At 43.2% G+C, this 27250-nt stretch overlaps 1 protein-coding gene across 1 annotated transcript in view; it reads left to right on the top strand.

Moving 5' to 3' along the window:
• PIGN (phosphatidylinositol glycan anchor biosynthesis class N) overlaps positions 1-27250 on the top strand; it is a 710925-nt gene that overhangs the window by 533805 nt on the left and 149870 nt on the right. Inside the window, exon 23 of the mRNA XM_082259251.1 lies at positions 20380-20466. Coding sequence (XP_082115377.1) covers positions 20380-20466 — 87 coding nt within the window. The remainder of the gene's footprint in view (positions 1-20379; positions 20467-27250) is intronic.

The following is a 27250-nucleotide window of genomic DNA, read 5'->3' as shown; positions in this document are numbered from 1 at the left end:
GGTTGGCCTCAGAACAATCTCTGGTGATTCTGGTAGCGCCAGACTGGCCTCACCGGTCCTGGTACGCGGACATCCTTCACCTGGCTGTCGAGCCTCCATGGCGGCTGCCAATGCGGGAAGGATCTACTGTCTCAAGGACCGATCTTCTATCCTGCTTTACAGTCGCTTGCTTTAACGGCCTGGCTGTTGAAAGCCAGGTCCTGAGGGACAGGGGTCTCTCCTCAGAGTTCATTCCTACTTTGATCAAGGCTAGAAAAGCCTCTTCTGGTAAGATTTATTACCGTACATGGAAAGCTTATTTTGCCTGGAGCCCAGGGGTTTCTCTCCTCGTTCCTATTCGGTGGCGAGGGTGTTGGCTTTCCTCCAGTCTGGTGTGGACCAGCGTCTTGCGTTGGCCACGATTAAGGGCCAGGTTTCTTTACTGGCTATTCTTTTCCAGCCCCCTGTGGCGTCTAATTCCTTGATTCGCACCTTTATTCAAGGTGTGCGTCACTTGGCCCCTCCTAGATGGGAGCTCTTACCTCCATAGGACTTGAACTTGGTTCTGTCCGTGTTGCAGTGTTCCCCGTTTGAAAACATCAGGGAAATTTCGTTACCTATGCTATCTAAGAAGGTTCCTGGTAGCGATCACCTCTGCTTGCAGAGTTTCGGAGTTGGCGGCGTTGTCTTGTCGTTCCCCTTACCTGGTGGTTCATAGGGATAAGGTTGTCTTGCGACCTAATCCGTCCTTTCTGCCAAAGGTGGTTTCGGATTTTCACCTGAATGAGGACATTGTTTGCCTTCGCTTTGTGCGAACCCTAAGCATCCAAAAGAGGTTGCCTTGCATTCTTTGGATGTTGTCAGGGGTTTACCTGTCGTCGACTGAATCCTTTCGGAAATCGATTCTCTCTTTGTCCTTCCTGAGGGACCTCGGAAGGGTATGGCTGCGTCTGCGGCAACCAGTGCCAAATGGATCAGACAGACCATTGTACAGGCCTACTCGTTGCGGGAACGGGTTCCTCCCTTCCCTGTCAAGGCGCATTCTACCAGGTCGGTGAGTGCGTCCTGGGCCTTCCGGCATCAGGCTTCGGTGGCCCAGGTGTGCAAGGCTGCGACTTGGTCGTCGGTGCACACCTTCTCAAAATTCTATAAAATTGATGTTCTGGCGTCAGCTGATGCCTCCTTTGGCCGCAAAGTTCTCTGTGCGGCAGTACCATAGGGAACTCTGGTTTTGTATGGGTCCCTGGCTGTTGGGGTTGTTTTTCCCCTTGGGTTATTTGTTTTCCTGGGTTGTTACTCCTGTTGAGCCCTTTTTTGTTACCCAGAAGGTTGCCTTTCTGTTAATGTATGGTTCCTTTCTCTAATGTGGGTATTGCGTTGCTTTTCTGACGATTGCGTTGCCCACCCCTCATGTCTACACTGCTTTCAGACATCCCCATTAGTGAAGACTGTGTGAATGGGCGGCGACTGTCGGAGGACGTAAGAGAAAACTGAATTTTTGTAAAATCTTACTGTAAAATTCCTTTCTCTGAGTCCTCCGACAGTTGCCGCCCCCGCCCCTCTTTTGGGGGTTTTTCTCTACACTGATATTGCTTTCGACCAAACTGAGTTGGGATGGCTATTGCAGGGGGGTATTGGACTAGAAGGACAGCCTTCATGGGTGTGACTATGTAGATGAATTGTTCTTTTACAAGTCTTTTGCCTAGAAACTCCTGCGGAGAGGAAGCAATACCCCATTAGTGAAGACTGTGTGAATGGGCGGCGACTGTCGGAGGACTCAGAGAAAGGAATTTTATGGTAAGATTTTACAAAAATTCAGTTTTTGTTCCAGTTGGAGTCTGGCCATGTCACAGCACAAGATGCTTTTCAGAATATATGAGCAGACACTGATAACATGCAGCTTTTATTTATTTTTATTTTTTTTATACGGTGATCCTGGCAAAAGTTTTTACACTGCACATTGAAAGAAATAAACTCAGGACTTGTAAATTCCATATGCACAGAAATGTGTGCTTTTTATCATCGTAAATGGTTTTGCCTTTCCAAAGCTTCTAATCACAACAAGCCTGTTTTTAAGTGCAGACACAGAAGTGAAATTGACTAGACATACCGTATCATTTAGCATTAGTAGTTATGGCCAGAAAACAATCACCATTTTACTCCTGCATACACTGTTCCAATCTTTTCCTGTGTTACGTTTTTACATAATATTCCAATTTCTATTGTCACTATGCTGTTGCATTATCGATATGCAGTTGCACTATTTGTCGTAGTATAAAAGTTGCTCTGGGATACAGTGCTGGGAAAATGAGCAGCATACACCAAAGCTATACCCCAGCATTATTAGCAAAAAAAAAAATTACATGGCCATAGTGTCAAGATCATAATATTATAGAGGGATCTAAAACTTGGTAAAACATTACCTTTTTCTTTTTAAATTCATGCTAAGTAGAGGTGAGCCTGAGGTTGCCTGAATTGAAAATCAGCTCGGTTTTCTAGGGACCGGATATGTTGCTTAATCATGCAGGGCACCAGTTATGTTCACCTTATGGACCAAACAGCTAAAAGACACTTTGGATATCTCCTACCCCTTCTTTTCTGCACTTGACCCACTTCCCCATTTACAAGGACATGGCTTCCCTGTTGTCACCTAAACAAATAAGCCATAGCATGGATTTTACTAAATGAATAGTGGCACAAACCCTTGATAATTCCCACTGGCTACAGTGGGTATAGAAAAGAATCACCCCCTTTCAAGCAATCATACTTGTTTGCTTTGCACCCTGAAATGAAGATGGACACAGTTTTTGTTTTATCCAGCTTATAACATCCAAGTCAAAGATATAACACCAATATGTCAGAAAAAAAATCAAACACAGAATCAGAGAGTTGCAAAAAGGATCACACCCTTGTGTCAGTATTTTGTTGAAACACCTTTTGCTTTAATTACAGTCTTTAGTCTGTTGGGATTTGTCTCTACTAACTTTGCACATCTAGAGTTTGCAATATTTGCTCATTTGTCTAATCGTCTTTCAGGGCAGCACCTGAGAGATGCCCCCCCCCCACCTGAAACAGGAAACGCATTAGTCCACCGTTAGAAAAATGCCAGTCATACCTTCAGCCTCAGTTTGATCGTGTTTCCTCTGGACCCAAAGGAGCTGCAGCCATTTATTTTCTTCAGTCTCTGTGCTATTTCCAGGAGGCTCCCTGACCAGGCTCCCATCCAGCTCAGTGAGCCTTGGGCAGTGCGGGTCAGGGGCAGCACATTGGGGCAAGCAGGCCCCCACCTGAGGTTTCACCCTACAGAGAGGTATGCAACCATCCCCTCAGCTGTCAGGATACCCAACCCCGAAGAGCTTCCAGGCTGATCCCACGTCCCTCCGTCAGAACAACGACCCACCCGCCCACCCTGGGCCCCGCGCCCGTATGGTGGGCTGCGCCGCCCGCACACGGCTACCTCACCTATCAGGCGCTCCCACCGGTCCAGGCTAACCGGGTAGGCAGCACGGTTGATGGGGTCTTTGGCTTCCTGGAGCTCCTCACGATTTGGAGGAGTAAGATGGCGGCGGGACCGAAATGTTGCATCACTTCTGGTGACACTCTTCTGGTCCGCAGTCATCTTGGAGGAGGCGGAAGTAGATGATGGAGTGGTGTACTTCCACTGGTTTCACTTCCGAGCTGCGGCAAGGATTTTAAACAAGCAAACTAAAGCTAAAAATTGGTCTGGATGGGAAGGGGGTTTAAGTGCACAGAAGCCAAGTGGTTAAGGTCCTCCGGATTGGTGAGAGGGCACTAGCCATGAATCCAGTTACCAGCCACTAATACATCAGTCTGAACACTATATACAGACACTATATACCTGGATTGCTAAGTGGATTACCACTAGTCAGAACAAGCTGCCCTGCATTGATTGCCTATCACTGTTCCATTGTCTAGGAATTCTTTATTTCTTTGAGCTCAAACTGCCGGTGAAGATAATTACAAGGCCTTGTATTCTGAACACTGCAATTTTATTGCTCTTAAAGGGGACAGGCTAATGGTATTTATTTTACTTTTTCTCTCATTAGGTAAAGGTAGTACAGGTTGGCCTGGGGTTCCTCTTTAGCAGTAGTCTTAACCACTTAAGCCCCAGCCCTATTTCGGACACGTTTTGTTTACAAGTTAAAATCAGTATTTTTTCCTAGAAAACTACTTAGAACCCCCAAACATTATATATATATTTTTTTTAGCAAAGACTCTGGAGAATAAAATGTCGGTCATTGCAATATTTTTTGTCACGCGGTATTTGCGCAGCGGTCTTTAAAACGCTGTTTTTTGGAAAAATTACGAAAAATCACATTTCACTGCTTTTAAAAAATACCAAACAGTAAAGTTAGCCCATTTTTTTTTGTATATTGTAAAAGATGATGTCACGCCGAGTAAATAGATACACGTGTGGTTTGAACAGTGATTTCATTCGCGGCTTGACTTCTGTAAACGTTTTCTTTCGTGCGCGAGCTAACGGTGACGGGGGCGGCTAAAATTTTTAAATTTTTTTTCTTATTTATTTTTATTTTTTTTTTAACTTTATTACAGTTTTTAAAAAAAAAAAAAAAATCTGATCACTTTTATTGCTGTCACAAGTAATGTAAACATCCCTTGTGACACCAATATGCAGTGACAGGTACTCTTTATGGAGGGTTTGAGGGTCTAAAACATGGGTGTCCAACCTTTTGGCTTCTCTGGGCCACATTGAGTGTAGAGAAATTTTCTCGGGCCGAATATATAAAATATATACTATAGTTAAGGTGCACCTCTAGCACATATGAACAACGACATGACATATTATGACAAAACACAACTAGTTATTAAAACACATATTGCAACAATTTACACACGCTAATGCACATACCTTTTCTACTTATTTGCAGACTGCTGGCGGGCACTGCTGGTGTGGGTACTGCTGGCGGGTAATGCTGGTTATGTGGATCCTGCTGGAGGAAGCAGTGGCTGCAATAGAGAGCAGAGCCGCTGCTTCCTGTATGGCTCCTGTCACAGGCGGAGTACATTTCATATCACTCCGCCTGTGACAGAGTCGGACCTATGCAGGAAGCAGCGGCTCTGTCACTGACTGCAGACATCCTAAGTCTCCCGCGGCAGCTGGGAGATCGCACGGTACCTGCAGCTTAGTGCGTGCCCATCCAATGTAGCCTAAACAGTGCCCATCCAATGCAGCCTCACCAGTGCGTGCCCATCCAATGCAGCCTCACCAGTGCGTACCCATCTAATGCAGCCTGATCAGTGCGTACCCATCCAATGCAGCCTGATCAGTGCCTATCCAATGCAGCCTCACAAGTGCATTCCCATCCAATGCAGCCTCACCAGTGAGTGCCCATCCAATGCAGCCTGATCAGTGCCTATCCAATGCAGCCTCACAAGTGCATTCCCATCCAATACAGCCTCACCAGTGAGTGCCCATCCAATGCAGTCTGCAATGAAGAGAAAAGGAGAGCCGCTGGATTACACAGAGCGGGGATCAGTCCTACCTCCTGGACCGGCTCCTATGATAGACGTCACCAATGTGCTGTCTTACATAGGAGCCAGTCCAGGAGGCGGGGCTTCGTATGACCACGGCGGCCGGGTAAGCAGGAGATCCCTGCTCTGTTTGTAATCCGGCAGCGCTTGCCCCCCCCCTCCCCTCTGAGGCAGCCTCTGTCTACATTTAGTTGGAAGTCGCTGTGACCATGCCCCTGACTTGACTTCCTTCATCCCCAGCAAATAAATTGTCAGAGGGCAGTGGGCTGCATTGCCTGTGGTTCTGGGCCGCATGCGGCCCTCGGGCCGCAGGTTGGACATGCCTGGTCTAAAAGACCCTAGACCCCTCCACTACACTTTCATGTATGAAAAACGCTGTATTGCATACAGCCGTTTTTTAAATCTGCCGCCTTTTGCAGCAGAATAACCCGGAAGTGACGTCATGGACGCTGCCTCCGGGTTACGTCATCGGAGACCCGATCGAAGCCGCTTCCGGCTTAGATTGGGACTCCAGCCGGCAGATGTGCCAGCTGGGTGCTCGAGTCTCCCGGTGGGATGGGAGACCCGGGCAAAGTCACGGAAGGCGGCGGGAGGGGGTAACGATCGAGCGGCTCCCAAACCACATTGGGTCCTTAACGACGGAAAGCCGACCACCGGCTCTAAACCACAGTACCGGGATGGTGCCTCTACCTAGAGGCAGCACCCCGGTATAACATTGCAAAGTTTGCCGACGTAGCCCTACGTCACTTTGCGGTAAGTGGTTAAGCACCTCAATCAATAGCTTTCTTGAGAGATCCACTTACTTATTGTCTGTTATTGTGTACATTGGTATCATTTACCTGTCAATGCTAATTGTCATTTAACAGCTTTAAGAACTATTTCAACCGAGTCTTGTCTGTTTATCCAGGACTTGGCTGAATAATACCCTTTTCAAGTATTTTCTCTTGATTAAGTAAAGTTGAAAGAGTTCAAGCAATCTGCATTGTGTCAGTGTGTCATTTAAAGGTATGCACTACATGTCTGAACCTAGAGTGTCAGGAGGGCTGGGAAGTGCAGAGGGTCAAGGCGGCACATAAGAACATGCAACTACAAGCAACCCCCAAGAGGGCAGCGCTACCATATGATAACAGGAAATATGCTGACAAGTGGCGATGGCAGAGTGAGCAGATCTATTTACACCAATGTTTTTCTGCTTTGGCATATAGGATAGTTTTCATGGGTGTAACTGACTGTGCCAGACAGGCTTCTCTCCTAACTTTCAACTTTGTATTTATATGATTGCATGGAGTTCCGCTTAAACTCTGAGTTGTCCTCAAATGCACTTATGAATAGAACCCCTAAGACAAAAGTCCAACACATTATAATGGGTCAAACTAGCTTTAAATGCCAGATCTGTTTAGAAAAATCACAGACCAATCAAGAAGGAAAATAAATTAAAACTGAACATTTTAGTAATTTCTTGCTTTAAAATTTTGACAAAACCGATCTATCTGCAAGAAACCAGAGACAAGCCACTGAAGGAGATAATACTGCCACTGTGCAGCACATCAAATAACACTAGACTTAAAATTGCTTTGAAGGAGGAAATTGCAGAATAGAGATAACACAGCTAGGGAATTTCAACCTTATAAATTATAGAAAAAAAAAAAGATACATTTAAGGTAAACTTTCTCTTTTATAGACTGTTATATTTGTGTAAGGGGGCTCTTAAAAATGTTTACACATTGTAGAAACAATACATTGAGCTTAAAGGGGAAAGAAAGGCTTTGTGTAATATTACAATGTGAAAAAAAAAAAAAACACGAATATAATTACGTTTTAGATGCTTTCACATTTTTTTTTTTTTTATTGACATTAACTTGATTTTCTTGTATGTATTTTTGTACACATTGTAAACTGAGCAGGGTCTGTGCCATTTTAAATGCTATTTTTTTCTATTCAGATTTTTCTGCCAGATTTTAAATGCTTTTTCCTTATAGCTGATATTTTTCATCTTTTCCTGTCCTGCCAGCCAGAGAGCAAAGGAGGGGAAATTTTCTTCATAGAAATAAACAGAGGTCATAAATATTCAAGTTTATCTGATAAGGTGTCTCCATTCCTACAGGACCTTTGGCCTTAAAGTGATTGTAAAGTTGTGTTTTTTTTTTTTCTAATAAAATACCAAGCATGTTATACTTCCCTCCTTTGTACAGTGGTTCTGTACAGGGCAGCCCAGTTCCTTCTCTTCTCGGGTCCCTCTTCAGCTCTCCTGGCCTCTCCCTCCTGTTGAGTGCCCCCACAGCCCTCCCAGGCCCCTCTAGTACTTACCTAAGCCCCCTCTTAATCCAGTGATGTCCACAAGAGACTTGCCTCTCTGGAACTAGCACTCCTGATTGGCTTTTGGCAGTCACAGTCAGTGAGCCAGTTAGGGGATGGAGGGAGCTGGGCCAAGCAGAGACTGCTCTAGTGAATCCATGGGATCAGAATACATTTATCTGCGCCTTTGCTTTGCCTGGATCTTCTTCCTTATTTGCTTTGTAGGTTGTGATGGAGGGCATCAGTGATCTTCATTTCTCCAGATTTGGCCAGATGGGTGTGGTATGCCAGCTTGGTAGCACTTCTGCCAGAAGTTCCTTTGGGCTTTTCTAGCTCCTTTGTCGCATGGATTTATTTGCCACTTGGTCATTGGCTTTATGCCACAGCTGTTGAACCCCAGCTTTTAAGAGACAGTGTTTTTTTTGTGTCTGATATTTCCATCATGTTAGTAGCTAAAGAGACAGCTTCTTGCTAGGTCTATCTTTGGTTATGGATGGTTTGTTTCTCTTGGTTTGTGTCTCTGGACTTCAATCCCAGGAATTTTCTTAGTCTTTGGCTTACAGAAGTATCATACGTCAGGTTTCTGCCCTTTCTATTCTGTTTCAGAGACTGTTGGTTTTTAAATTCTGATTGAGACCATTTTTCTTACATATATCTTCTCCTGTACATCCACTGTGATTCTGTGGGATCTGACTTTGGTTGTCTCTGTACTTCAGAAACTACTGGTTGAATCCATTAATGATATTCCTCTTTGTTTTTATCCATGTAATGGCATTACTTGTAGCCATTACCTCTGCAAGGTGAGTGTCTGAATAAGTGGCTTTATTCTGCAAGGAACCCTTTTCTGGTTTGCATAGAGATAAGGTGTCATTAGGGCCCGGGATTTTCTTTTTGTCTAAGGATGTTTCTACCTTTACCTGTGTGCTTCTGCCCCCCTGTCCTTCTTGAGTCAACCAGAGGGAAATCTTCCTCTATGGGCTGGATTTTGTTCAGGCTGTGTGAGTCTTTCTCTCAACCTCTGCTTCCTAAAAAATACTTTTTCCCTTTTTGTAATCTCAGATGAAACCTGTAATGGTACACTGGCTTCTTGTTTTACCATCTCTAGGTGGATCATGCCGGCCTTCATCCAAGTTTATTATGTCAAGGATTGGGTTCACCCTTTTTCTGTCAGGGCCACTCTTCTAGTGCTTCATGAGTTTTTTCAGCATTGGCAGCCATTTCCCAGATGGCTAAATTGTTCTTCTGTTTGGTCATTCTCTAAGTTTTGCCAGGTGGATGTTGCAGCCTCATCTGCGTAAAGTCCTTCAGGCTGCTCTTTATGCTGCAGACAGTTTTAACTTCTGCTCTGTTCTTGGGCTTCTAGGCATTTCTTGCTGTGTTGCCCACCCCTCAGTTGGACTGCTTTTGGATGTCATCAAGGACGTGTTCCTCAATGAATAAGATCGAAAATAGGATTTTTGTGCTCACTGTAAAACACTGTTTATGGAGTAAATTTAGGGATGCAGATCCTGCCCCTCTAGGCTTGTTAATACTTTTGCTATTGCTTGCTTTAAAACTGAGGCATTCTGGGAGAGGGAGGAGTTATCCAGTGCTGGCCTTCAGTTTTTTTCTGTTCCCAGAATCCATTTTTTCTGTAGGGGGTAGTATAACCCAAAGGTTTAAGAGTCCTGTGACCTTGAACTGACTCCAAGAAAAGTATTTTTATGAAGTACAAAGATCCAATTTCTTATATCTACAGTAACACTGAATTTATTTATTTTTGAACCACTTGCTTACTGGGCACTTATACCCCCTTCCTGGCCAGACCAATTTTCAGCTTTCAGCGCTATCGCACTTTGACAATTGCGTGGTCATGCAACACTACTCATATGAAATGTTTATTATTTTTTTGAGACAGGCAGAGCTTTCTTTTGGTAGTATTTAATCACCACTGGGTTTTTTATTTTTTGCCAAACAAACAAAAAAAGACAGAAAATTAGAAAAAGAAACTAACTTTTTTTTAGTTTCTTAAAAAGTTTTGCAAATAAGTAATTTTTTTCCTTCACTGTTGTGCATTGATGAGCACTGGTAGGCTGCACTAATGTGGCAGCACTGATGATATACAGCATTGATGACACTAATTAGAACTGATAGAGCTGCACTGATTGTCTGGGCACTGATGATCAGTACCCTGATTGCAGTTTGTGGCCCCAGTGAGCTAGTGCAGTCATTTACTACCATGGCAGCCAACTGTCTATAATGCAGCTATGGGCAGGAGGTTTAGATGATCCAATAATGTGCCAGCCTCCCTCACTATAAAAGGCGAAGTTCCCAGCAGCCTTTTGTCAGTGTTTGCTGGAGTCGATAGGGAGAGCTGACGATGTTTGTAGGGAAAGATAGTTGTGCTATATACAGTGCCCTTCAGTGTTATACACACTGCTGTAATGTGTTGCGTTAGTGTAAATTAAAGTGTGGTGGGCTATATATTGATGAGTGCACTCAGAACAAGATAAGAATTTGGCAGACTTTGGATGGAAATAATAACGTTTTGCACCACAGTGAGTAATCCTTATGTTAAGAAGCCAAATTTAGGTACACTCAGGCCAAGATTAACATATTTTTTTAGATAAAGTCTGGTGGTCTCTTCCGCAGACTTTGGATAGAAGTAACAGTTGCAGAAAAATTTGGGCTTTGGGTGTTGGTGGTATTCACACCGTAACGCTATAGTGGTACTCTTGATGAAAGAAACAATTGGCCCTGCTGTAAAAATTTTAATTTGATGCCCCTGTCAAACAGTTGTGGATAAATTGGGGTTTGGGTGTTGGTGGTGCCTTCACCCTGTAACCTTATAGAGGTGCTCTTGATGAAAGCAAGAATTGATCTTGGTGTAAAAAATTGAAATTTGACGCCCCATTGAAACAGTCGCGGGAACATTGGTCTGTGGGTGTTGGTGGTGTCTTCACCCCGTAACCCTATAGAGGTACTCTTGATGAAAGCAAGAATTGGCCTTGCTGTAAAAAATTGAAATTTGATGGTCAAACAGTTGCAGAAACATTAGTAACGTGACTGCCAATTTGTTATTCATCATTGTTCTCCCCTCTCTCTAGGCTCATTTTACTCCCTTCCTCTACCTCAGAACCAACATCAGAATCAAGTATTGTCTGTGCATTCTCAAGGAGCAAGTGGCTGATGCTATGTTCAAATTATTCAGCGGACTCCTCAATGCATGATGCTGGGGCTACAGCAGGAGTAGCTGTGGACAAAGAGGCAGAATAAGCCACTCTGGTAGCTAGGGTGGACTGCGCACTAGTGTCAGCTTCAGTCATAGAGGATGAGAATGGGTTAGAAAACCAGTCAAACACCTCCTCTGCATGCTCTGACTGGATAGCACAGGCAACATCACTAAACAGAGACAAATGTGCCCTGCGTGAGGATGGACTACGTCCAGCTTTGCCTGCCTGTGAACACAGGCGCTGCTGGCCCCCTCTTAGTGGCATGGAATGTCTGCCTCTCCTTGTTGGCTTCCCAGACATGATGGGGGGGACTTATTACCCACAACACACTACAAATGGTTCCTGTGGGAAGGAACCTTTCATAGTGTGGGGTGGGACTATGAGCACTGAACCTTGATTAGACAAAGTTATCATCACTTTGTCCAATCAGGGCTCTGACAGTGCTCTGTGCCATAATTGGTACAGCCTTGCACCTGAACAGTGGTCAGGTGCAGGGCTTCATCCAATTAGGGCCCTAGAATGCACTGTGCAGTGCCGAATGGCTTGCCCAACACTATTTAATGTATTTGGGTTGGGGTTTAGCGTCATAGGTTTTACTTTTTTTGGGTAAGTATTGAATTTTTGCTACAATTTTGCTAGGGTCTTCTTTTTTATTGTTTATGGGTCAGCAGCATGAACACCTCTACTTTTTCCCCCTTGAGGGCCTCGTCCCCTCACTCCTCAAAACCACCAAGCACCCCAACGGCCCAGGCAAAATAGTGCCATGCTGTTTTGAAGCTGTTATGCCTGAGGGACTGGAAACACACGGGGCCAGAGATTCCGGCAGCTCTTCAGGGACAGGGAAAGTTCACAAACATATCTTACCTGGCAGATGCATCGTCATTACAAGATTTCTTCCATCCGACTGCAATACATGCACGCGCTAGACAGCAACAAGTTCTGTGTGAATTGCAGGCAATGACAGGCTCTCGGATGCTGGGGTTCTTATCACCAGGTCTGCAGCTCCTGATTGAAGACATGTTCAATATTTTGTTACCATTTAAGAAAAAACAACTAGAATGGGGACCTGTGGCAAGATGTAACTTAGCGACACCATATCTTTGTGACACTATACACTGTACGGTGTAATAGACTGAGCACTGGAAGTACACCATCAGGTGGAAGAGGAGGCCTTCTTTTTGTCTATGAGCCAGCCAGATATTTTGCCTACTTCCTGTATCCCTGTGGAGTAGAAGAGGAGTATGTGGGGTGGGTCCTGGTGGTGAGAATAAGGTAATGGGCAGGCTTCCAGGAGGTTGTTTCACCCCTCAAACTCTGGGAATTGTATTTGGGTGGGGTGAGATCGTTAAGAGTAATGTTGGTCTTCAGTGAAATAGAGGACTTGAGGTGCTTTGCTACAGGCAATTTGTGGGGAATTAGCTCTTTCATGATAAAATGTCTGCATAAGGAGCCCATGATTTGGGCCATTAAAGAGAGGGAGCATTTCTTTGTGGCCACTCTTTTGGATCCCCAAAACAAGGGGAAAAAGGCACGACTTATGCTACTATCCTAGAGGAAGCAAAAATGGGCCATATAGAAGAGATGCAGCCACAGAGGAGGAGCAGCAGTGATCCGTGGCTGCTTGTTGGCATTTTTCCAACCACAGCGAACAGGCCTGGCTGAATATAGCAATCACAGGCATTAGCTAAGCCATATAATTGCAGACTACTTGTGAACCAGGGCTGATGCTTACACTCTAAAGTTAGACCCCATGAACTACAATATTTTGTGTCAAGGCTGGACAATGACTGGAGCATCTAGTTTTACATGAGAGACAAATCCACTTGTATCCTAACACTGTGGACCAGCTCACTCATTGATACCTTCCCTGACACTTGATCAGTAATGATTACAAAACTCCTGCAGTGGATGCTACCGACTATATTTTTCCTTGTAAACTTGCTCCCCCTAAAAAGGTAACCATTTCCAATTTTTGCCATCACTGCTTGCCAGATCCTGACACCTCTGCTGGATTGTCACCATTACCTGCTCCTGGCAATTCTGCTGGCTTGCTACTATTATAAGTTCTTTTCACCTCTACTGAATCGCCACCATTACCAGCTTGTGCCAATTCCCCTGACCTTCTACCATTTCCAGCTCCTGCCACCTCTCCTAGCTTGCCTCTGTTAGTAGCCCCTGCTTCCTCTCCTGGACTGCCACCATTACTAGCTCCTGCCACCTCTCCTGGGTTGCCACCATTACCAGCTCTTGCATGCATGTTCTGCTGGTATGCCACTGTTGCTGGCTCCTACAACCTCTTATGGCCTTCTACCATTACCAGCTCCTGCAACCTCTGAAGGGCTGCCACCATTACCAGTTCCTGAAGCCTCTTTTACCCTAATCAATTGCTCTGACACATATAAATTGCCACACACATAAAGTTGCCACACATAATGTTTCCGCAGTTGAGCTTCAGCTGCAAAATTTTCAATGTTTGCTGTAGAGAAAATCACGTTTGTTTTCTCCTAGTATTTCAGTGCTCTGGCATTTCAAGCTTATTTGTGGCTGATGTGTTTCTAAACACAAATACATGTAATGTAACATTGTTTTTTAAATGATATGTGTACACTCTAAATTTTATTTCATGATAAAAGATGCCTCTTACACTACGGCCTAATAAAGCTGGTTACATACTCTCCCGTCTCTGTACTATATGTGTGGCAATTGTTTCAGAACTAATCAAGTCTAATTTTAATTTCAAGATAAACACTGCCTTGTCTCTGGAGTGTGGGGTTCATGCTTTTGAAGTGTTTTTGTACACTAAGTTTTGATATATTAATAAACCACTGGCCAATTTGGTATGAATCTGGGAGCTTTGTTTTACACCTTTCTAATGCTACTCCTGCTGGTCAATTCAGACTTATTACTACTGGATAAAAAAAATCTGGTGTCGCGGTCTCCCTGAAAATAGCCATTTTTCAAATTGTCATGAATCGAGGTGCTGTTGTATTTAGGCAAAGCTCCTTGGAGGTAGGTACTGATGTGAATGTACACTCATGTAAAGTGCTATATGAATTGATAGTGCTATATAAATATCTACTTCAGCTGATATGGCTTGCTGTTATTAATAAATGTCATTGTTCTAAAGGAACTGTACTGCTCTATCAGCATGTAGCAGCTTAGTAGCTAGCTAAAAAACCTGTACTCTTCAAAAAAGCTGAAGAAACACGACTTTTTCTATAGTTGCATATAATTTATTATATGGCAGACCGAATAGTTGATGGAACTCATTGCCAACACATTACCTGTTTCCTAGCAACAGAACATCTCCTACTTTAACATTTTACAGATCTTGTGGCCATTTTTTGCAACTTTAGAGCGAAAAGCTACACTCTTCTCCATCCAATACTCTAATAAAGCTTCTAGAGGGAGTTGAAAAAGAATTTAATCTTGTGTAAGAGCATAGCTGGTGTAGGAGCTATGGACATGTCTGGGTCTGTTGATGATGGTTAAAAAAAAGACTTTGCATTCATGATTTTCCTTGACTTCAGTCTTGAGGGTACTTAAAGTTTTACGAGTCAGATGTGCTGGTTTTGATTTAAGCAACTTGGTGTCCAAAATGCGTTTAGCAACACTATCAATGTCTCCTAAGCACCACCACGATTAATGTGGAAGTTTAAAGATCTATAAACAATGTTTTTCTTGCAAGTGCTCTTAGAGCCCGTTCACATACAGGTGACCCGACTTCCCGGGGCGACCTGTGAAGTCGCGGTGCGCAGCTCGCACCGCGACCTCAGAGCGGCATGCACGGACTTCATATCATTGAAGTCAATGCAGGTCGCTCCAGGTCGCCCCAAAGTAGCTCAGGACCCTTTTTCTAAGTCGGAGCGACTTGTGTCGCTCCTATTAGAATGGGTCCTGTGCTAATCTATGGCAGGCGACCCGCGGTGACTTGTCAGGCGACCAGGTCGCCTGACAAGTCGCCCCAGTGTGAACCGGCTCTTACCACTGCTGCTGTCATATCTGTAGCGGATTAACAACTTCCAACTCAAAACAATCTACCTGATTACTGGGCTGAGCTTTTTAAAGCAATGGTAATCCCAAAACCCAAGGGACTTCCTAATGTGGAACTTTAGTCTGGAAATTGAAGTGTATCAAACTCAAAACCAAAAATGTAATATATTGCAGCTTACCAATCATTAGAGATGGTAGCTGCATTCGTTTTTTTTTTATTTAGGCTTTTCCCTCTGTTTTTTTGGGGGTGTTAAATGCACTATCAGATTTAAATACACCACCAAGTTGAAGTTAAACACCAGTTCACACTTTATAAGTATTACTGCAAAATACACACAATGGCAGCGGATCTTATCTGTCTGAAACTAGAAAACGGGGAGAGGTGTACATGGGTAGGCCAATATATGCATAAGCGAGATCCCTAACCTTTAACCATCTGAGTTCCCAACTATGGGACATACAGTATATAACAATCAACAAACCGAGAGCTTACCTGGCTGCCCTTATCTCCTTAAAGGTACAGCAACACACTAGAAGCCCAGACATTGGTATCCGATGACTTCCTGTGTGTCTGCAACATATTTTCTATTGTTTTGTGAGCTGTGCCTGTTTTAATGTCAAAGATATCAAAGAACTCCGCTTTTGTAGGCAATCTAATACTTTATTCAACTAGAACTGCATGGCCTAGTCTTTCTTTTCAGTTGCATATACAGTACTTTTACAGATTTTGGAGCATGATTATAGACTTGTGTAAAATTGCAGTGTGCTTTTCCTTGCAGTTGCAAGGAAAATTTGACTCATAGTACCTGAAACAGATGCCAATTTCCTTTAAATAGGGTTTGTGGTCTTCAATAGGTTTAGGCCTGTAAGAATATTTAATAATAATATCTCGTGCTCGTACTTCATTATGTAAGAATGTTTATACTGCTCTGAATATAACAGTGTCTATTTATGTCAATAAGCAAAGATCTGGGAAAAAGGAGAATCTTCACTTATTTCCACAAATCAATATGTAGTGAATTCTTTTTAATTGATTAATTTCTTTTTAAAAGCATATACCAATCTTAGTGAGTACAGTCTACAGTATGGAATATATATATAAAAATATTTATTCACAAGACATGTAATCACAATAAATGATCAAAAAGGGAAATGACACAAACAGATAACTCTTACATAAAATACTAACTTCAAACAATCAATGCAAAGTGATGTTTAGCTCAATAATGAAAGTGAAACTGAAACAAAGTGAAAGCAAAATGAAAGCAAGATGACCATTTCTCCAGGTATAGCATTAAACTATTGGTATGTGTTCTATATAAACAGACCACAATTGTCTGGGAATCGCATAGCCGAAAGTCACTTCACTGCAGATGAAGCGAGAATAAGCCATGCAAAACGGAAGACTTAAAATTGAAAATAATGCACAAAATCTGATATAAATAAAAATGTATAAAAACAAAAATCAGCTTTTTAGAGAAAAATCTACTATGGTTTATACGGCTGGGATTGTAATCTTATTACCCTTAAATATGCAATATAAAACATATAAGGAAGGAAATGAACAATATTGAATAAAATCAACACAGCAAAGTTATATTTACCACACTTAAGATGGCCGCTAGCTTCAAATGGTCGTTACCAGAATCTTAAGATGGATGCCTTTCTTAAGATGGTGGTTTCCCTCCAAGTTTCAGATGAATGATGGAGCAAGATGGAGTATGTCTGGATGAGTATATCGAGGGATGGAGTAGTGTGTGTGATGTATGTGTATTGTATGTTGGACAATGTAATGTAATGTGTGCTATCTCATATCTGGGTTCTTCTTTTATATGGTATGAACAAAGGGCTATAAACATTACCATAAGTTAAACCCAGAGGGATGAAACATTATCCCCATTGGTTGGGATATTCTATACCTTAACTGGTGAGGTCATAGACACACCTCTCCTAATAATTAACCCCATGTTTTGTATAATAAAATTAAATGATGATTTCTCTATATTTAAGAGTAATCACAAAACACAACACAAAACGTTGTCCATACTCTCAGTACATACATAAATGTCCATCTGTATCTCCATCATTCACCTTGGCAAGTAATGCTATTTCAATAATTATATTTTTAATACAATATAATATTTCTAATTGGAAAATATCTAAATTACCCCAAGACTGCATTTGGTATTTCGTCTAAAGAGGGCAGTGTTGTACCGTTCATTAAATTCAGTGCTTAGAAACAATTAGAATATATTCTTATCTGATGACCTTTGACCTCTTGGTTAGTGAAAAGCCATTCATTATTTGAATTCTGCCATTACTGTCAGGCATTTTGTCTGGCCTGTAGAATTTATATCACTTAGCCTAGTCCAAAGCAATTCTTATATAAACACTCCTACCACATGCCTTAAAATGAAGTAATTAGTATTCACTCTTAAGTCTAAGTAAGATTTGTTATTTAACAAGAATATAAACCCAACATGTGATAGACAAACGATTTCTAAATATATATGTATATGCCCTACATAATATAATGACATAATATGGCTAATATCTTCTCACACATAATAATGTATCTTATATATAGTTCATTTTAAATGTCTGCTAGAGTATACTGGGGTATTGTCCATTGTTAAATAATTACAGACAGACTGGGATTACCATTAGGTCTTATCTGAAGAGACGTCTATGTAAATCTTATTTACGATCTTAAAAGAAATACAAAGACCTCTGTTGAAACTCTATTCTCTCTTGTAAGCTTGTAAGAGACATTTTGAAAATGAGCATATATGAACTTTCATTCACCTTGAACAAAATGGACGCTGCACCATTCAGAATCTTATATGCATTAGATGAAATATACATGGCTTTTTAAATCCATTTTTTTTTCTATTATTATTTTAATCACCCCCAATAATCCCAACAGGCCCAAAACTTCGGCATTTCATGAGGGGATGTGGCTTTCTGTTAGCTGGGCACTCTCTAACACTCTCTCAAACTTTTAGCTGTTTTGACAATCTAGGATTTCTGAAGCAGCATTTGTTTATGTACAAGAAAATAATTTTTTTGGCTGTAATTAGGTGGCCTTTCTTTTCTGGTGAGCTGACCACTGGAGGTAAAGAAGGAAATACCGGGGTAATTTCTCATCTTTGCTTGTCAGCCAGCAAAATACAAGGAAAGGGAGAAAAACAACTCTATGATTCCTTGTGCTTGAATCCAAAAGCCATGTTTTTTTCTGTAATCACTATTAAAGCTTTTATGGTATGGGTAAGTGCTACAAGCTGTGTCTAAATATGAGAGTGCTGACGAATAACCATCTTTTTTAGTAAACTTCAGTTCAAGATTGTCAAATCGTTTGTGCAGTTCTGGGGTTATCTTTTTTTTCTTTAGAAAATGTTTTAATTTTCCTAAGTAGAGCATGTTGTACCTTTGTATTCAGATTGGATAATTTGGGAAAAGCGGCTGAATGTTGTGAGAACTGTTTTCATTTTCTTTCAGCTGCAACATTTCTGCCACTTGCCTGTTTGCAATTGCTAACACAATGCTGAGAGTTAGACATTTGATTTAGCATGGTGATTCCTCTAATCGAGGCTGAGAAAGTTGCTGGACATACTCCTAGTACATTCTACTGGACAAAGTGGTTTTTCTAGAATATCTGGTTCTTTAAAGATGTTCATACTGAACTGCTTTTTTGTAAGTTGCAACCTCAGTTAAAGCTGTGGCAACTGCATTCTGATGCTTTTATACAGCTTTTTGCATAAAGCATGCTGGCTTCCATTTAAAACAAATGATAGCTTTGCACGATCTGCTTTGTTCATGCCTTAAAAGCCAATGAACTTGTGAACAACAGCTTGCTTGATTTCAATGCGTTTAAAAACTTTGCTTTAGCCTCTAGATTCTAAAAAGGGCTTGTATGCTCAGATTGCTGTACTTACAGTATAAAATCTTCAGGCTTGTATTTTTACCCTTAGACTTATATTTTCTATGGAATGACTTATGGTGCTCAAACCCACTGCGCTATCGTCTTTTCACTCTACTGCCCTCGCGGAGCATAGATCTTGTACGGTTAGGCTGCTGCAAAAAAAAACTGTGGTTGTAAAGGCAGGAAGTTTTTTACCTTAATGCATTCTCTGTATTAGGGTAAAAAATCTTTCTGTGATCATTCCCCCCCCCATCCCCCCTCCAGCTTCACCTAAATACTTAACTGAGCTCAATCTTGATTCAGTGATGTACCCAAGAGCAGCAGCATTACTCTCTGCCTCTCTCTCCACTCACTGGACATGGAGGCATCTGCAGAAGCTGTCAATCAAACTCTGTGTGTATCGTTGGAAACACATATCCCAGGCATGGGAGCGAGCCCACATGAGTGCCCCTATACCAAGCATTGTATTATTGGGATATTCGGAAGGGAGGAAGAGCCAGGAGCTCTGGCAGGGGACCCCACCCAAGATGAGAAGGTTTGGGGCTGCTCTATGCAGAATCATTGCACAGAGCAGGTGAGTATGGCATGTATTGTTTAGCAAAAAAAAAAAACCTTTAGAATCACTTTAAAACTTTTCTGGTCATTGCATTGACTGAGTTTGTTCAATACACATCTCTACATTCAAAAAGCATTGCATACAGTGAACACTTATGGATTACTAACAGTGAACAAGGTAGGAAAGTACATCCACTGCAGAATCCTAACATTGTAGCACAGCAGTTAGGCACATGTACACCAATAATCCTGCTAGCAAGCTGCGTAGATAATAATGCTTATGGATAAATAATGTCCTAGGCTAGAATATTAGGAAGAAGAAGACTGGCTGATGGAGGCAGGCTCTTTGCACTACTAATGCAACTTCCTGGAGCCTCTCATGTTCTCTAGCTGGAAAAAGCCTGCTATAACTACTAATGACCAATAGATGACAACAATACTCAATACATAAATTAATCTGTAAAGGTCTATATTAATATATGACAATAGGAAGTCTAGTATTTATATTTTTCAAAGCAGGTCTGGCTTTTTTTTTTTTTCTATGTACACTTTAGTATAACAATATTCTGCCACATTTGTTTTTAACCTACAAATATACTTACTGCATACATTCAGCCATTGCAGAAAAATGTCCAACAGTGGTCACACCTACATGCTCGAAACTGCAAACCAGCACAGGTTCTAAAAAGGGATTTTTTTTTTTTTAAATTGACCATACATAATTTTTGCAGGTTTTGCATTGTTCACCTATTAAAAGGCACAGATTTTAAACATGGTAGTTCTAGTGGTCATTGCTGACACATGTTAATTTCATAACTCACCACAAGGGGGCATCTATTTTTGTTATAAATGACTGATAGGACACATCACATTGATTTTCTGTTTTTTTTTTTTTTTTCTCCTTCACAGCTTAACAGTATTGACTTCTCCTGCTGTACAGATATAACTCAGTTTCGACAACTATATTTGGATGACATTCGAAGAGCCTTCTTTTTGGTATGCTTTTTTTGTTGATGATAGAAAAAAATCTGTCTTGGGTGCAACATTTTTTTTTCTTTTTAAATTGAGTTGTTATCCTTAACATTGTAGAGTGGTGTAATCCACACAATAAAATAGGCTTAGTCTCTGTTTTCGACACTTCATATCTATTTATTTTAGACTACTAAGCAGATATGTTCCATAAAATTCCTCTATACCCATTTGTGATTTCCTTGTTAGTATTGTAAAGAAAAATACCATACTTCTGGCTTATCAGTTTTAAGAAAATAACATTGTTTTAAATAAAAGGTGGTATAAATTTTTATAGGGTGCAAAATCTGTTTCATTAAAAAAAACTATGTGAGTTTAGTAAACTGCAAAATATAATCAGTGACTGGTCTTATCCAAACATTTGGATTAAACTAACATAAATGTGCAGGTTTTCCCTATAAAATATATACGTATTTGCAATGTCCAAGAACTCCCTCACTGCTGCCGATCCCTTCGGCCTCTCTTCTTCCTGGTTCAATACTTTGGTCAGTGCAGGATGACTCCTGTGCATGTTTTTTTTTTTTCTTAAGTCTGATTTAGCTTGCTCTTTTTGTCTGAGGATGACTGGAATTTAGGGGTGAGTGAGAGGTAACCCACCGTTAGTTGCTACTATGACAACTCCAACAAATTGTCACAAAATACCCATGTAGTTATGTAAACTACAGAGCTTTGTGTTTGATACCGTCATGGTTACTAGAACTGAAAGAAAGCATTTGTCGGGTAGTTGATTGAGCTTCAGACCTCACAGGGTCCCACATCTCTGACTCTTAGCGGTATTCTCGAACCATTCAAGTAAAGCTAAATAAGGATGGATATAAATTCTTCAAAGGTAAGCCTTCAGACTTACAGTAATAAAAAAAAATTCAAATCCTTGCATATTGTTGATCATAGATAAGGGCGCATCTGAATGTAGCAGTAAAAAAAAAAAAAACAAATTTATTCACAAGACAATTGGCAACTTTCAAGATAATGTAGTGATGTCAGGCATATACAGTACATTTAGAAACATTATTCAGGGTCAGCTTCCAGGGATTGACCTTTGCAGAACTGGATGACTACAGAATTAATGACTGGATTAAACCTGTACTATTGTGAGTTGCTATTTACATAGCTTGTTTTTCATTCACCTATTGCTACACTTAGTCTGCTGCCCCCCAGTGGTGTCTACTTTGCATTATACTTACAGGTACTGCAATCCCTCCCAAAAAAGCTGTGAAGGTCCAGCAGGTCCAAAGCAGACTCTGAATGAAGTTTTTACATGTATATATGCATGATATCACTACATTGTCTTGTAAGTTGCCTAATGTGTGAATACATTTTTTTTTCTACTGCTACAGTCAGATGCACCCTCTGCTGTCCTTATCTATTACTGTAACAATCTTCAGTCTCTTGAGAGGTGTACTACAGTGTTTTGGAATCACTCCACCACCTCACCCAAACCCCCAAGCCATCTCCCTCCAGTGTGTTGGTTACATACAGTTCTGCGCCATATCTCCTCACACACGGGTGTAGCCCGTGCGGCCTCCCTGTTACTTGGGTTTCCATCTACTCAGGGGTTACCAACCCCCAGGCAAGCGTGCTGAACAGCAACAAAGCTGTTTGGGAGTTGCAGGTTGTCTACACAGGAATGTCCCGCCTGCCTCCATTCCAGCCCACCTTACTTAGCAAGCAATTTTCAGGAAGGCTGCATCTAGGGGATGGTGTGCGTTCTCCCCCATGGATGTTGTGCCTGGGTTGGTAAGCTCCTCCCCCCATCCTTGGACTGCACTCAGCCTCAAATAGGACATGCAGAAGAGCTTCTCCTACCCACACTGCATGCAGCTGAGATAGGATTCTTGTACAGACAATCTACAGTGTGAGCTATGAAATCCTCAGATCAGAAAGGTAGCAGAGCTGCACCAGCCAGTTACACACTGTGCAGATTGAGACTGTCTGTAAAAGAATCAAATCTCAGCTGTGTGCATTGTGGGGAAGAGCAGCACTGCTTAGAGCCCTGCCAGCAGTAACCCTATCCTCTGCCCTGCTGATCCCATCCTCTGCCCTACTGAACCCTGTCCCTTGCCCTGCTGGCTTTATCCTCTGCCCTGCAGACCCTCATCCTCTGCCCTGCAGACCCCTGTTCCATGCTCTGCCATTTCATCCTCTGCCCTGCCTACCCCATCCTCTGCCCTGTTGACCCCATCTTCTGCCCTGTTGACCCCATTCTCTTCCCCACTGACCCTGTCCTCATCTCCACTGATCCTTGTCCTCAGCTCTGCTGACCCTATCCTCAGCCTCACTGATCCTTGTCCTCAGCTCCGCTGACCCTATCCTCAGGCCCACTGATCCTTGTCCTCTGCCCCACTGACCACTTTTCTATATTCCTGCAGATCCTATGCTATACCCTGAGGCCTCTATTCTATGCCCTGCTGACCCTTGTCCTATGCCTTACTGACCCTTGTCCTTTGCCCTACTGACCCTTGTCCTATGCCCTACTGACCTCTGTCCTGACCCTTGCTGACCCTTTCCTATGCCCTGGTGACCTTCGCCCTGAGCCCCGCTGACCCCTATCCTATGCCCTGCTGACCCCTATCCTATGCCCGCTGACCCCTGTCCTATGCCCCGCTGACCTCATCTCATGCCCACTGACCCCTGTCCTCTTCCCCATTGGCCCCGCTGACACCATCATATGCTCTGCTCAAGCTGTCCTGTGCCTTTCTGACCCCCGTCCTATGCCCTACTGAGCCTTGTCCAATGCCCTGTGGACCTCATCCTCTGCATTGCTGACCACTGTCCTCTGCCTTGCTGACACCCTTTCCTCTGCCCTGGTTGCCCCTGTTGACCACCCTGCTAAACCCTGTTATCCACCCTGCTGACCCCTGTCCTCTGATTTGCTGACCCCTGTATATTCCCATCCTGACCTTCCATTCTCTGCCCTACAAACTGCTGACCCTATCCTCTGCCCTGCTGACTACCCATCCTCTGCCCCCTTACATTTTTTTCCTGTACCCCCACATCAGACAGGGTAGATTTGTTCCTGGTGTTGAGTCGGACACCCTGAGCTGCATGCTGTCATTTTTTGACTGGTAATTACCCAGCTATTTGCAACTACTCATTTATAGGTGCAGGAATTGGGACTGATCTGATGTGTGAAGGTGCAGGAATGCCCCAAAACCTGTGAAAGTTCAAGATTTGGTCTGACGTGGGAATGTGCAGGAATTGTGACTGCTCTGAGGTTGCAGTTGTTCGTCCTGCTCTATGTGTGCTCCTGTGGCTGCATTACTCAGTTTACAGGATGTAGTGTTGTGACTGTGCAGAGCAGGGTGGAGGTAGTGTTCCAGTCATTGGCTTGGATATGTCAGTGACTGAGGGAGTACTTTTACTATAGACTCAGTATAAAAGTATAAAAACTTGAAATCCACCCCCCCCCCCCCCTATAAAAAGAAAAAAAATCCCACAATCATTGGTGGTGAGTAACACTTCTGGTTTCACATTTTCAGGGTGATGGGGCAAGCCCTTTTCCCTAGCGGTGCACTCTCAGCTCAGCCCTCCGTCCTGCCCAGTACAGCCCCTCCTTGCCCTGTTCTGCCCCACTCAGCCTTGCTCAACCGTGCACGTGCATGGGGCAGGCAGGTAGGCCACACTCCGAGCTGCTGGGTGTAAGCAGCGGGCTTTTATGTGAATCTGGAAGTCAGAGGGCCCTCTGAGTTTCCTCTTTTACAAACAAGCCCACCACTATCATCCGGCAGCTTACAGTGTGGCCTGCCTGCCCCAACTTGTGTGCACATGCAGTTGGTGGGAGTATCTTGGTGCACGGGGGCAGAGGGGGGGCCCCGGGCCAAAGTTTGCATCAGGGCCCACAAGCTTCAAGTTCCGTCCCCGTCCCCAAATACATGATGTTGATTATGACTGCTTCCCTAATGTCAATACCCTTATCAGTGAGCAATAATATTTAAAATAAATCTGTTTTTCTGTTGCTTTAAGTTATATGTTTACCTTACATATACTGTATATTTACATGGAAGAAACCATATTTTTTTCATTACACATTTATGCTAGCTCTGACCTGATTGAAAACAATAGTTTACCTTTAAGACTATTTGAGCTCATCTTGACACATGTTCCTGCATATATTCGTACGAAAATTTTTGTACATTCAATGACTGAACATATGTCGTTCGAAATTGCTTCCACAACTAATTTGCTTTTAACATTTGATTTTGGAATAAATGTAATTTCCCAAATGAAAATCCATACACTGTTAAAAATGTGTTAGTTTGAGAAAGGTTTTCCATCCTGAAGTTTTTTCATCACTGAGGTTAAAAAATTAACATCGATTTTACTCTACTAATGATTAGAAAATCGAACAAACAAAAAATTCCAAACAAAAATCTACTAGCTTATAGGCAGCTTTAGTGTTCCTTAAAGGGTGACTTCACTTAGCACATATTAATGTTCACACCCCCACTAACAAGTTATAAGCTACTATATCGTAGCTTAGTGAATTGTATATCATAGTCTGCCTGCTGCCTCACAGCCTTGTTTCAAATTCAATTTCTCTGTCGCTCATTGACAGACGTAGTCCTCTTTGATTCACATCAATTGGGTTATGTTGTCTCCGCAGGAGTAGGACTAGGCAGAAAGAAAAAACGTTCTGGCTCCACCCTAGGGGCAGTCCCAGAGGGTATATCCTCCCTCTCTCTGCTACAGGAAATCAGTTTTTTTCTGTCTAGTCAGGAGTAAGGACCTAAGTTCCTTGCTGGGATCTCTGGTCCTGGCAAGATTTTTTTTTTTTAGAAAAAATATTTTTAGGTAGTTTCTCCAGTGTTTTTTCCTGTGAGATCTTCAAGCAAATTACGCCGGATCTGGGCGACACTTGTGGTCACCCCAGCCGGCCTACGAGCGCGCGCAGACCATTGCATCGCGCTTGGTCGGCCGCGACACATTCAAGTAAGTCCAGCCCGGGCAACGGGCTGGATGTTGAGATCCAGTGGTCACCCCGGTTCTGCCTACGAGCGCGTGCAGACCAGAACTCCGCGCTGGGTCGGCCGCGACAGAGTCCCATTGGAGGGACTGACCTTGCGAGTTAAAAGTCTCGCTTGGACGCCAGGAACCAGAGAGTCGAGGCGTCCGGAGTGGTCAACAACCCCCCACCCCGGTGGAGAGGGTATTGTGAAGAGAGGGTGCCTGTCGGTTCGGTATGGTGAGTAAATGTTTCCTTTTCCTCGTTATGAGGCATTTTGGAATATGGGCCCCTCCATACATGGTCAGTATCTTTCTGACACTAAAAGTCCCCCTTGTAAATACAGCATGTGTTTGGTGGGCAAGCGGACTTGGTTTGGGAGCTAACACTCTACCCAGCAGACTGCAGTATTACAGCAGACATAGGAGGTACAATCCTACCTTGACTGTAGTGGACCTCCTGCAGAGCGATAAACCGCCATTAGCGTGGTATGCAGGTGGATGTGCTGGGAAGACGATACTTCGGCAATCCGCCGCCATTTTGCTGTAGACCAGGTACACGAATGTCCGCAGGTCACGCCGGCTGCCATTTTTTTGGAGTCTATTGTCTCCCGTATGGGGGCGGCCATGTTTGAAGAGCCCAGCTAACCTCGAGGAGAGCTGGGAACACCGAAAGGCGTACACAGGGGGCGGAGCCACTTCCTTCTACCCGGGAAAACGAACACAGTTCTTCCCAGTCTGTAAGAGACAAACGCTGACTGCAGTTGTTAGGAAACTTCTCTGCATCGGGTGGTGAGCCTTGAGGGTCCCTATCCGTTTGAGGAAACCCTCATTAAGAAATGGACAGAACCACCTGTGGTGGATTCACCAATTGCTAGATTGAATAAAGCCACGGTTATTCCATTAGAAGACGCTCCGTCTTTTAAGGATCCGGTGGATCGCAAGATAGAAGCTATGTCTCGCACCATGTTTTCCTTGATTGGATCAGCTTTCAGACCAATAATTGCTATTGGGCTGGTTTCACAGACTGTAACTGAATGGACCAAATGGTTACGCCGGGACTTAGAAGAGGTCCCTCAGGCGGTATCAGATTTGTTGGAACAGATGATACAGGGGTTACAGTTTGTGTGTGATGCGGCGTTAGACGCCACTCCATTATTGGCGCGAGCATCAGTTTCAGCAGTGGTTCTCAGACGTACACTGTGGCTAAAAGGTTGGTTAGCCGACCAAGGTTCCAAAAAAGCATTGGCTAATATCCCCTTTTCAGGAGAGTGTTTATTTGGAGCCAACTTAGATGAGATCATTAAGGATCTCACGGGAGGAAAGAGCACCTTTTTACCGCAAAATGCTAAGGGTAAAGGACCTCGTCAAAGACGAGGGCCTTCTTTTTCTGCTCACAAAAAAATTTTTCGTCCCGCGGGTGAAAAAATTAAGTCCTCCAAAGCTCCTTCAGGAGGCTTCAGGGGACGTTGGTCGGGCAAGCAAAAGCCCGCCCCTTCCAGACCTGAAGATAAGTCTACTAAACCCTGAAGGTGCGCCCCCACCCATAACTGGGGTGGGGGGACGTCTTCGCCGGTTCCCGGATCCATGGCTCTCCAGAATCCCGGACAAGTGGGTTTGCGAAGTCATAAGGTCAGGGTACAAGATCGAGTTTCGATCTCTCCCACCGGCGCGATTCTTCCCTTCCAATATCCGACTATCCCCGGATCGTTTAGAAGATCTGCGGAGAGCAGTCACGGATTTACTACAACAAGGAGTGGTAGTCCACGTTCCTTGGACAGAACGTTTTCAAGGGTTTTATTCAAACCTA

This window comes from Pelophylax lessonae, assembly GCF_965119305.1.
Source record: "Pelophylax lessonae genome assembly, chromosome: 5".
In the NCBI taxonomy this organism is placed as follows: domain Eukaryota; kingdom Metazoa; phylum Chordata; class Amphibia; order Anura; family Ranidae; genus Pelophylax; species Pelophylax lessonae.
The sequence above is the reverse complement of the archived record's forward strand: the minus strand, read 5'-3'. Positions and strand labels throughout refer to the sequence as shown.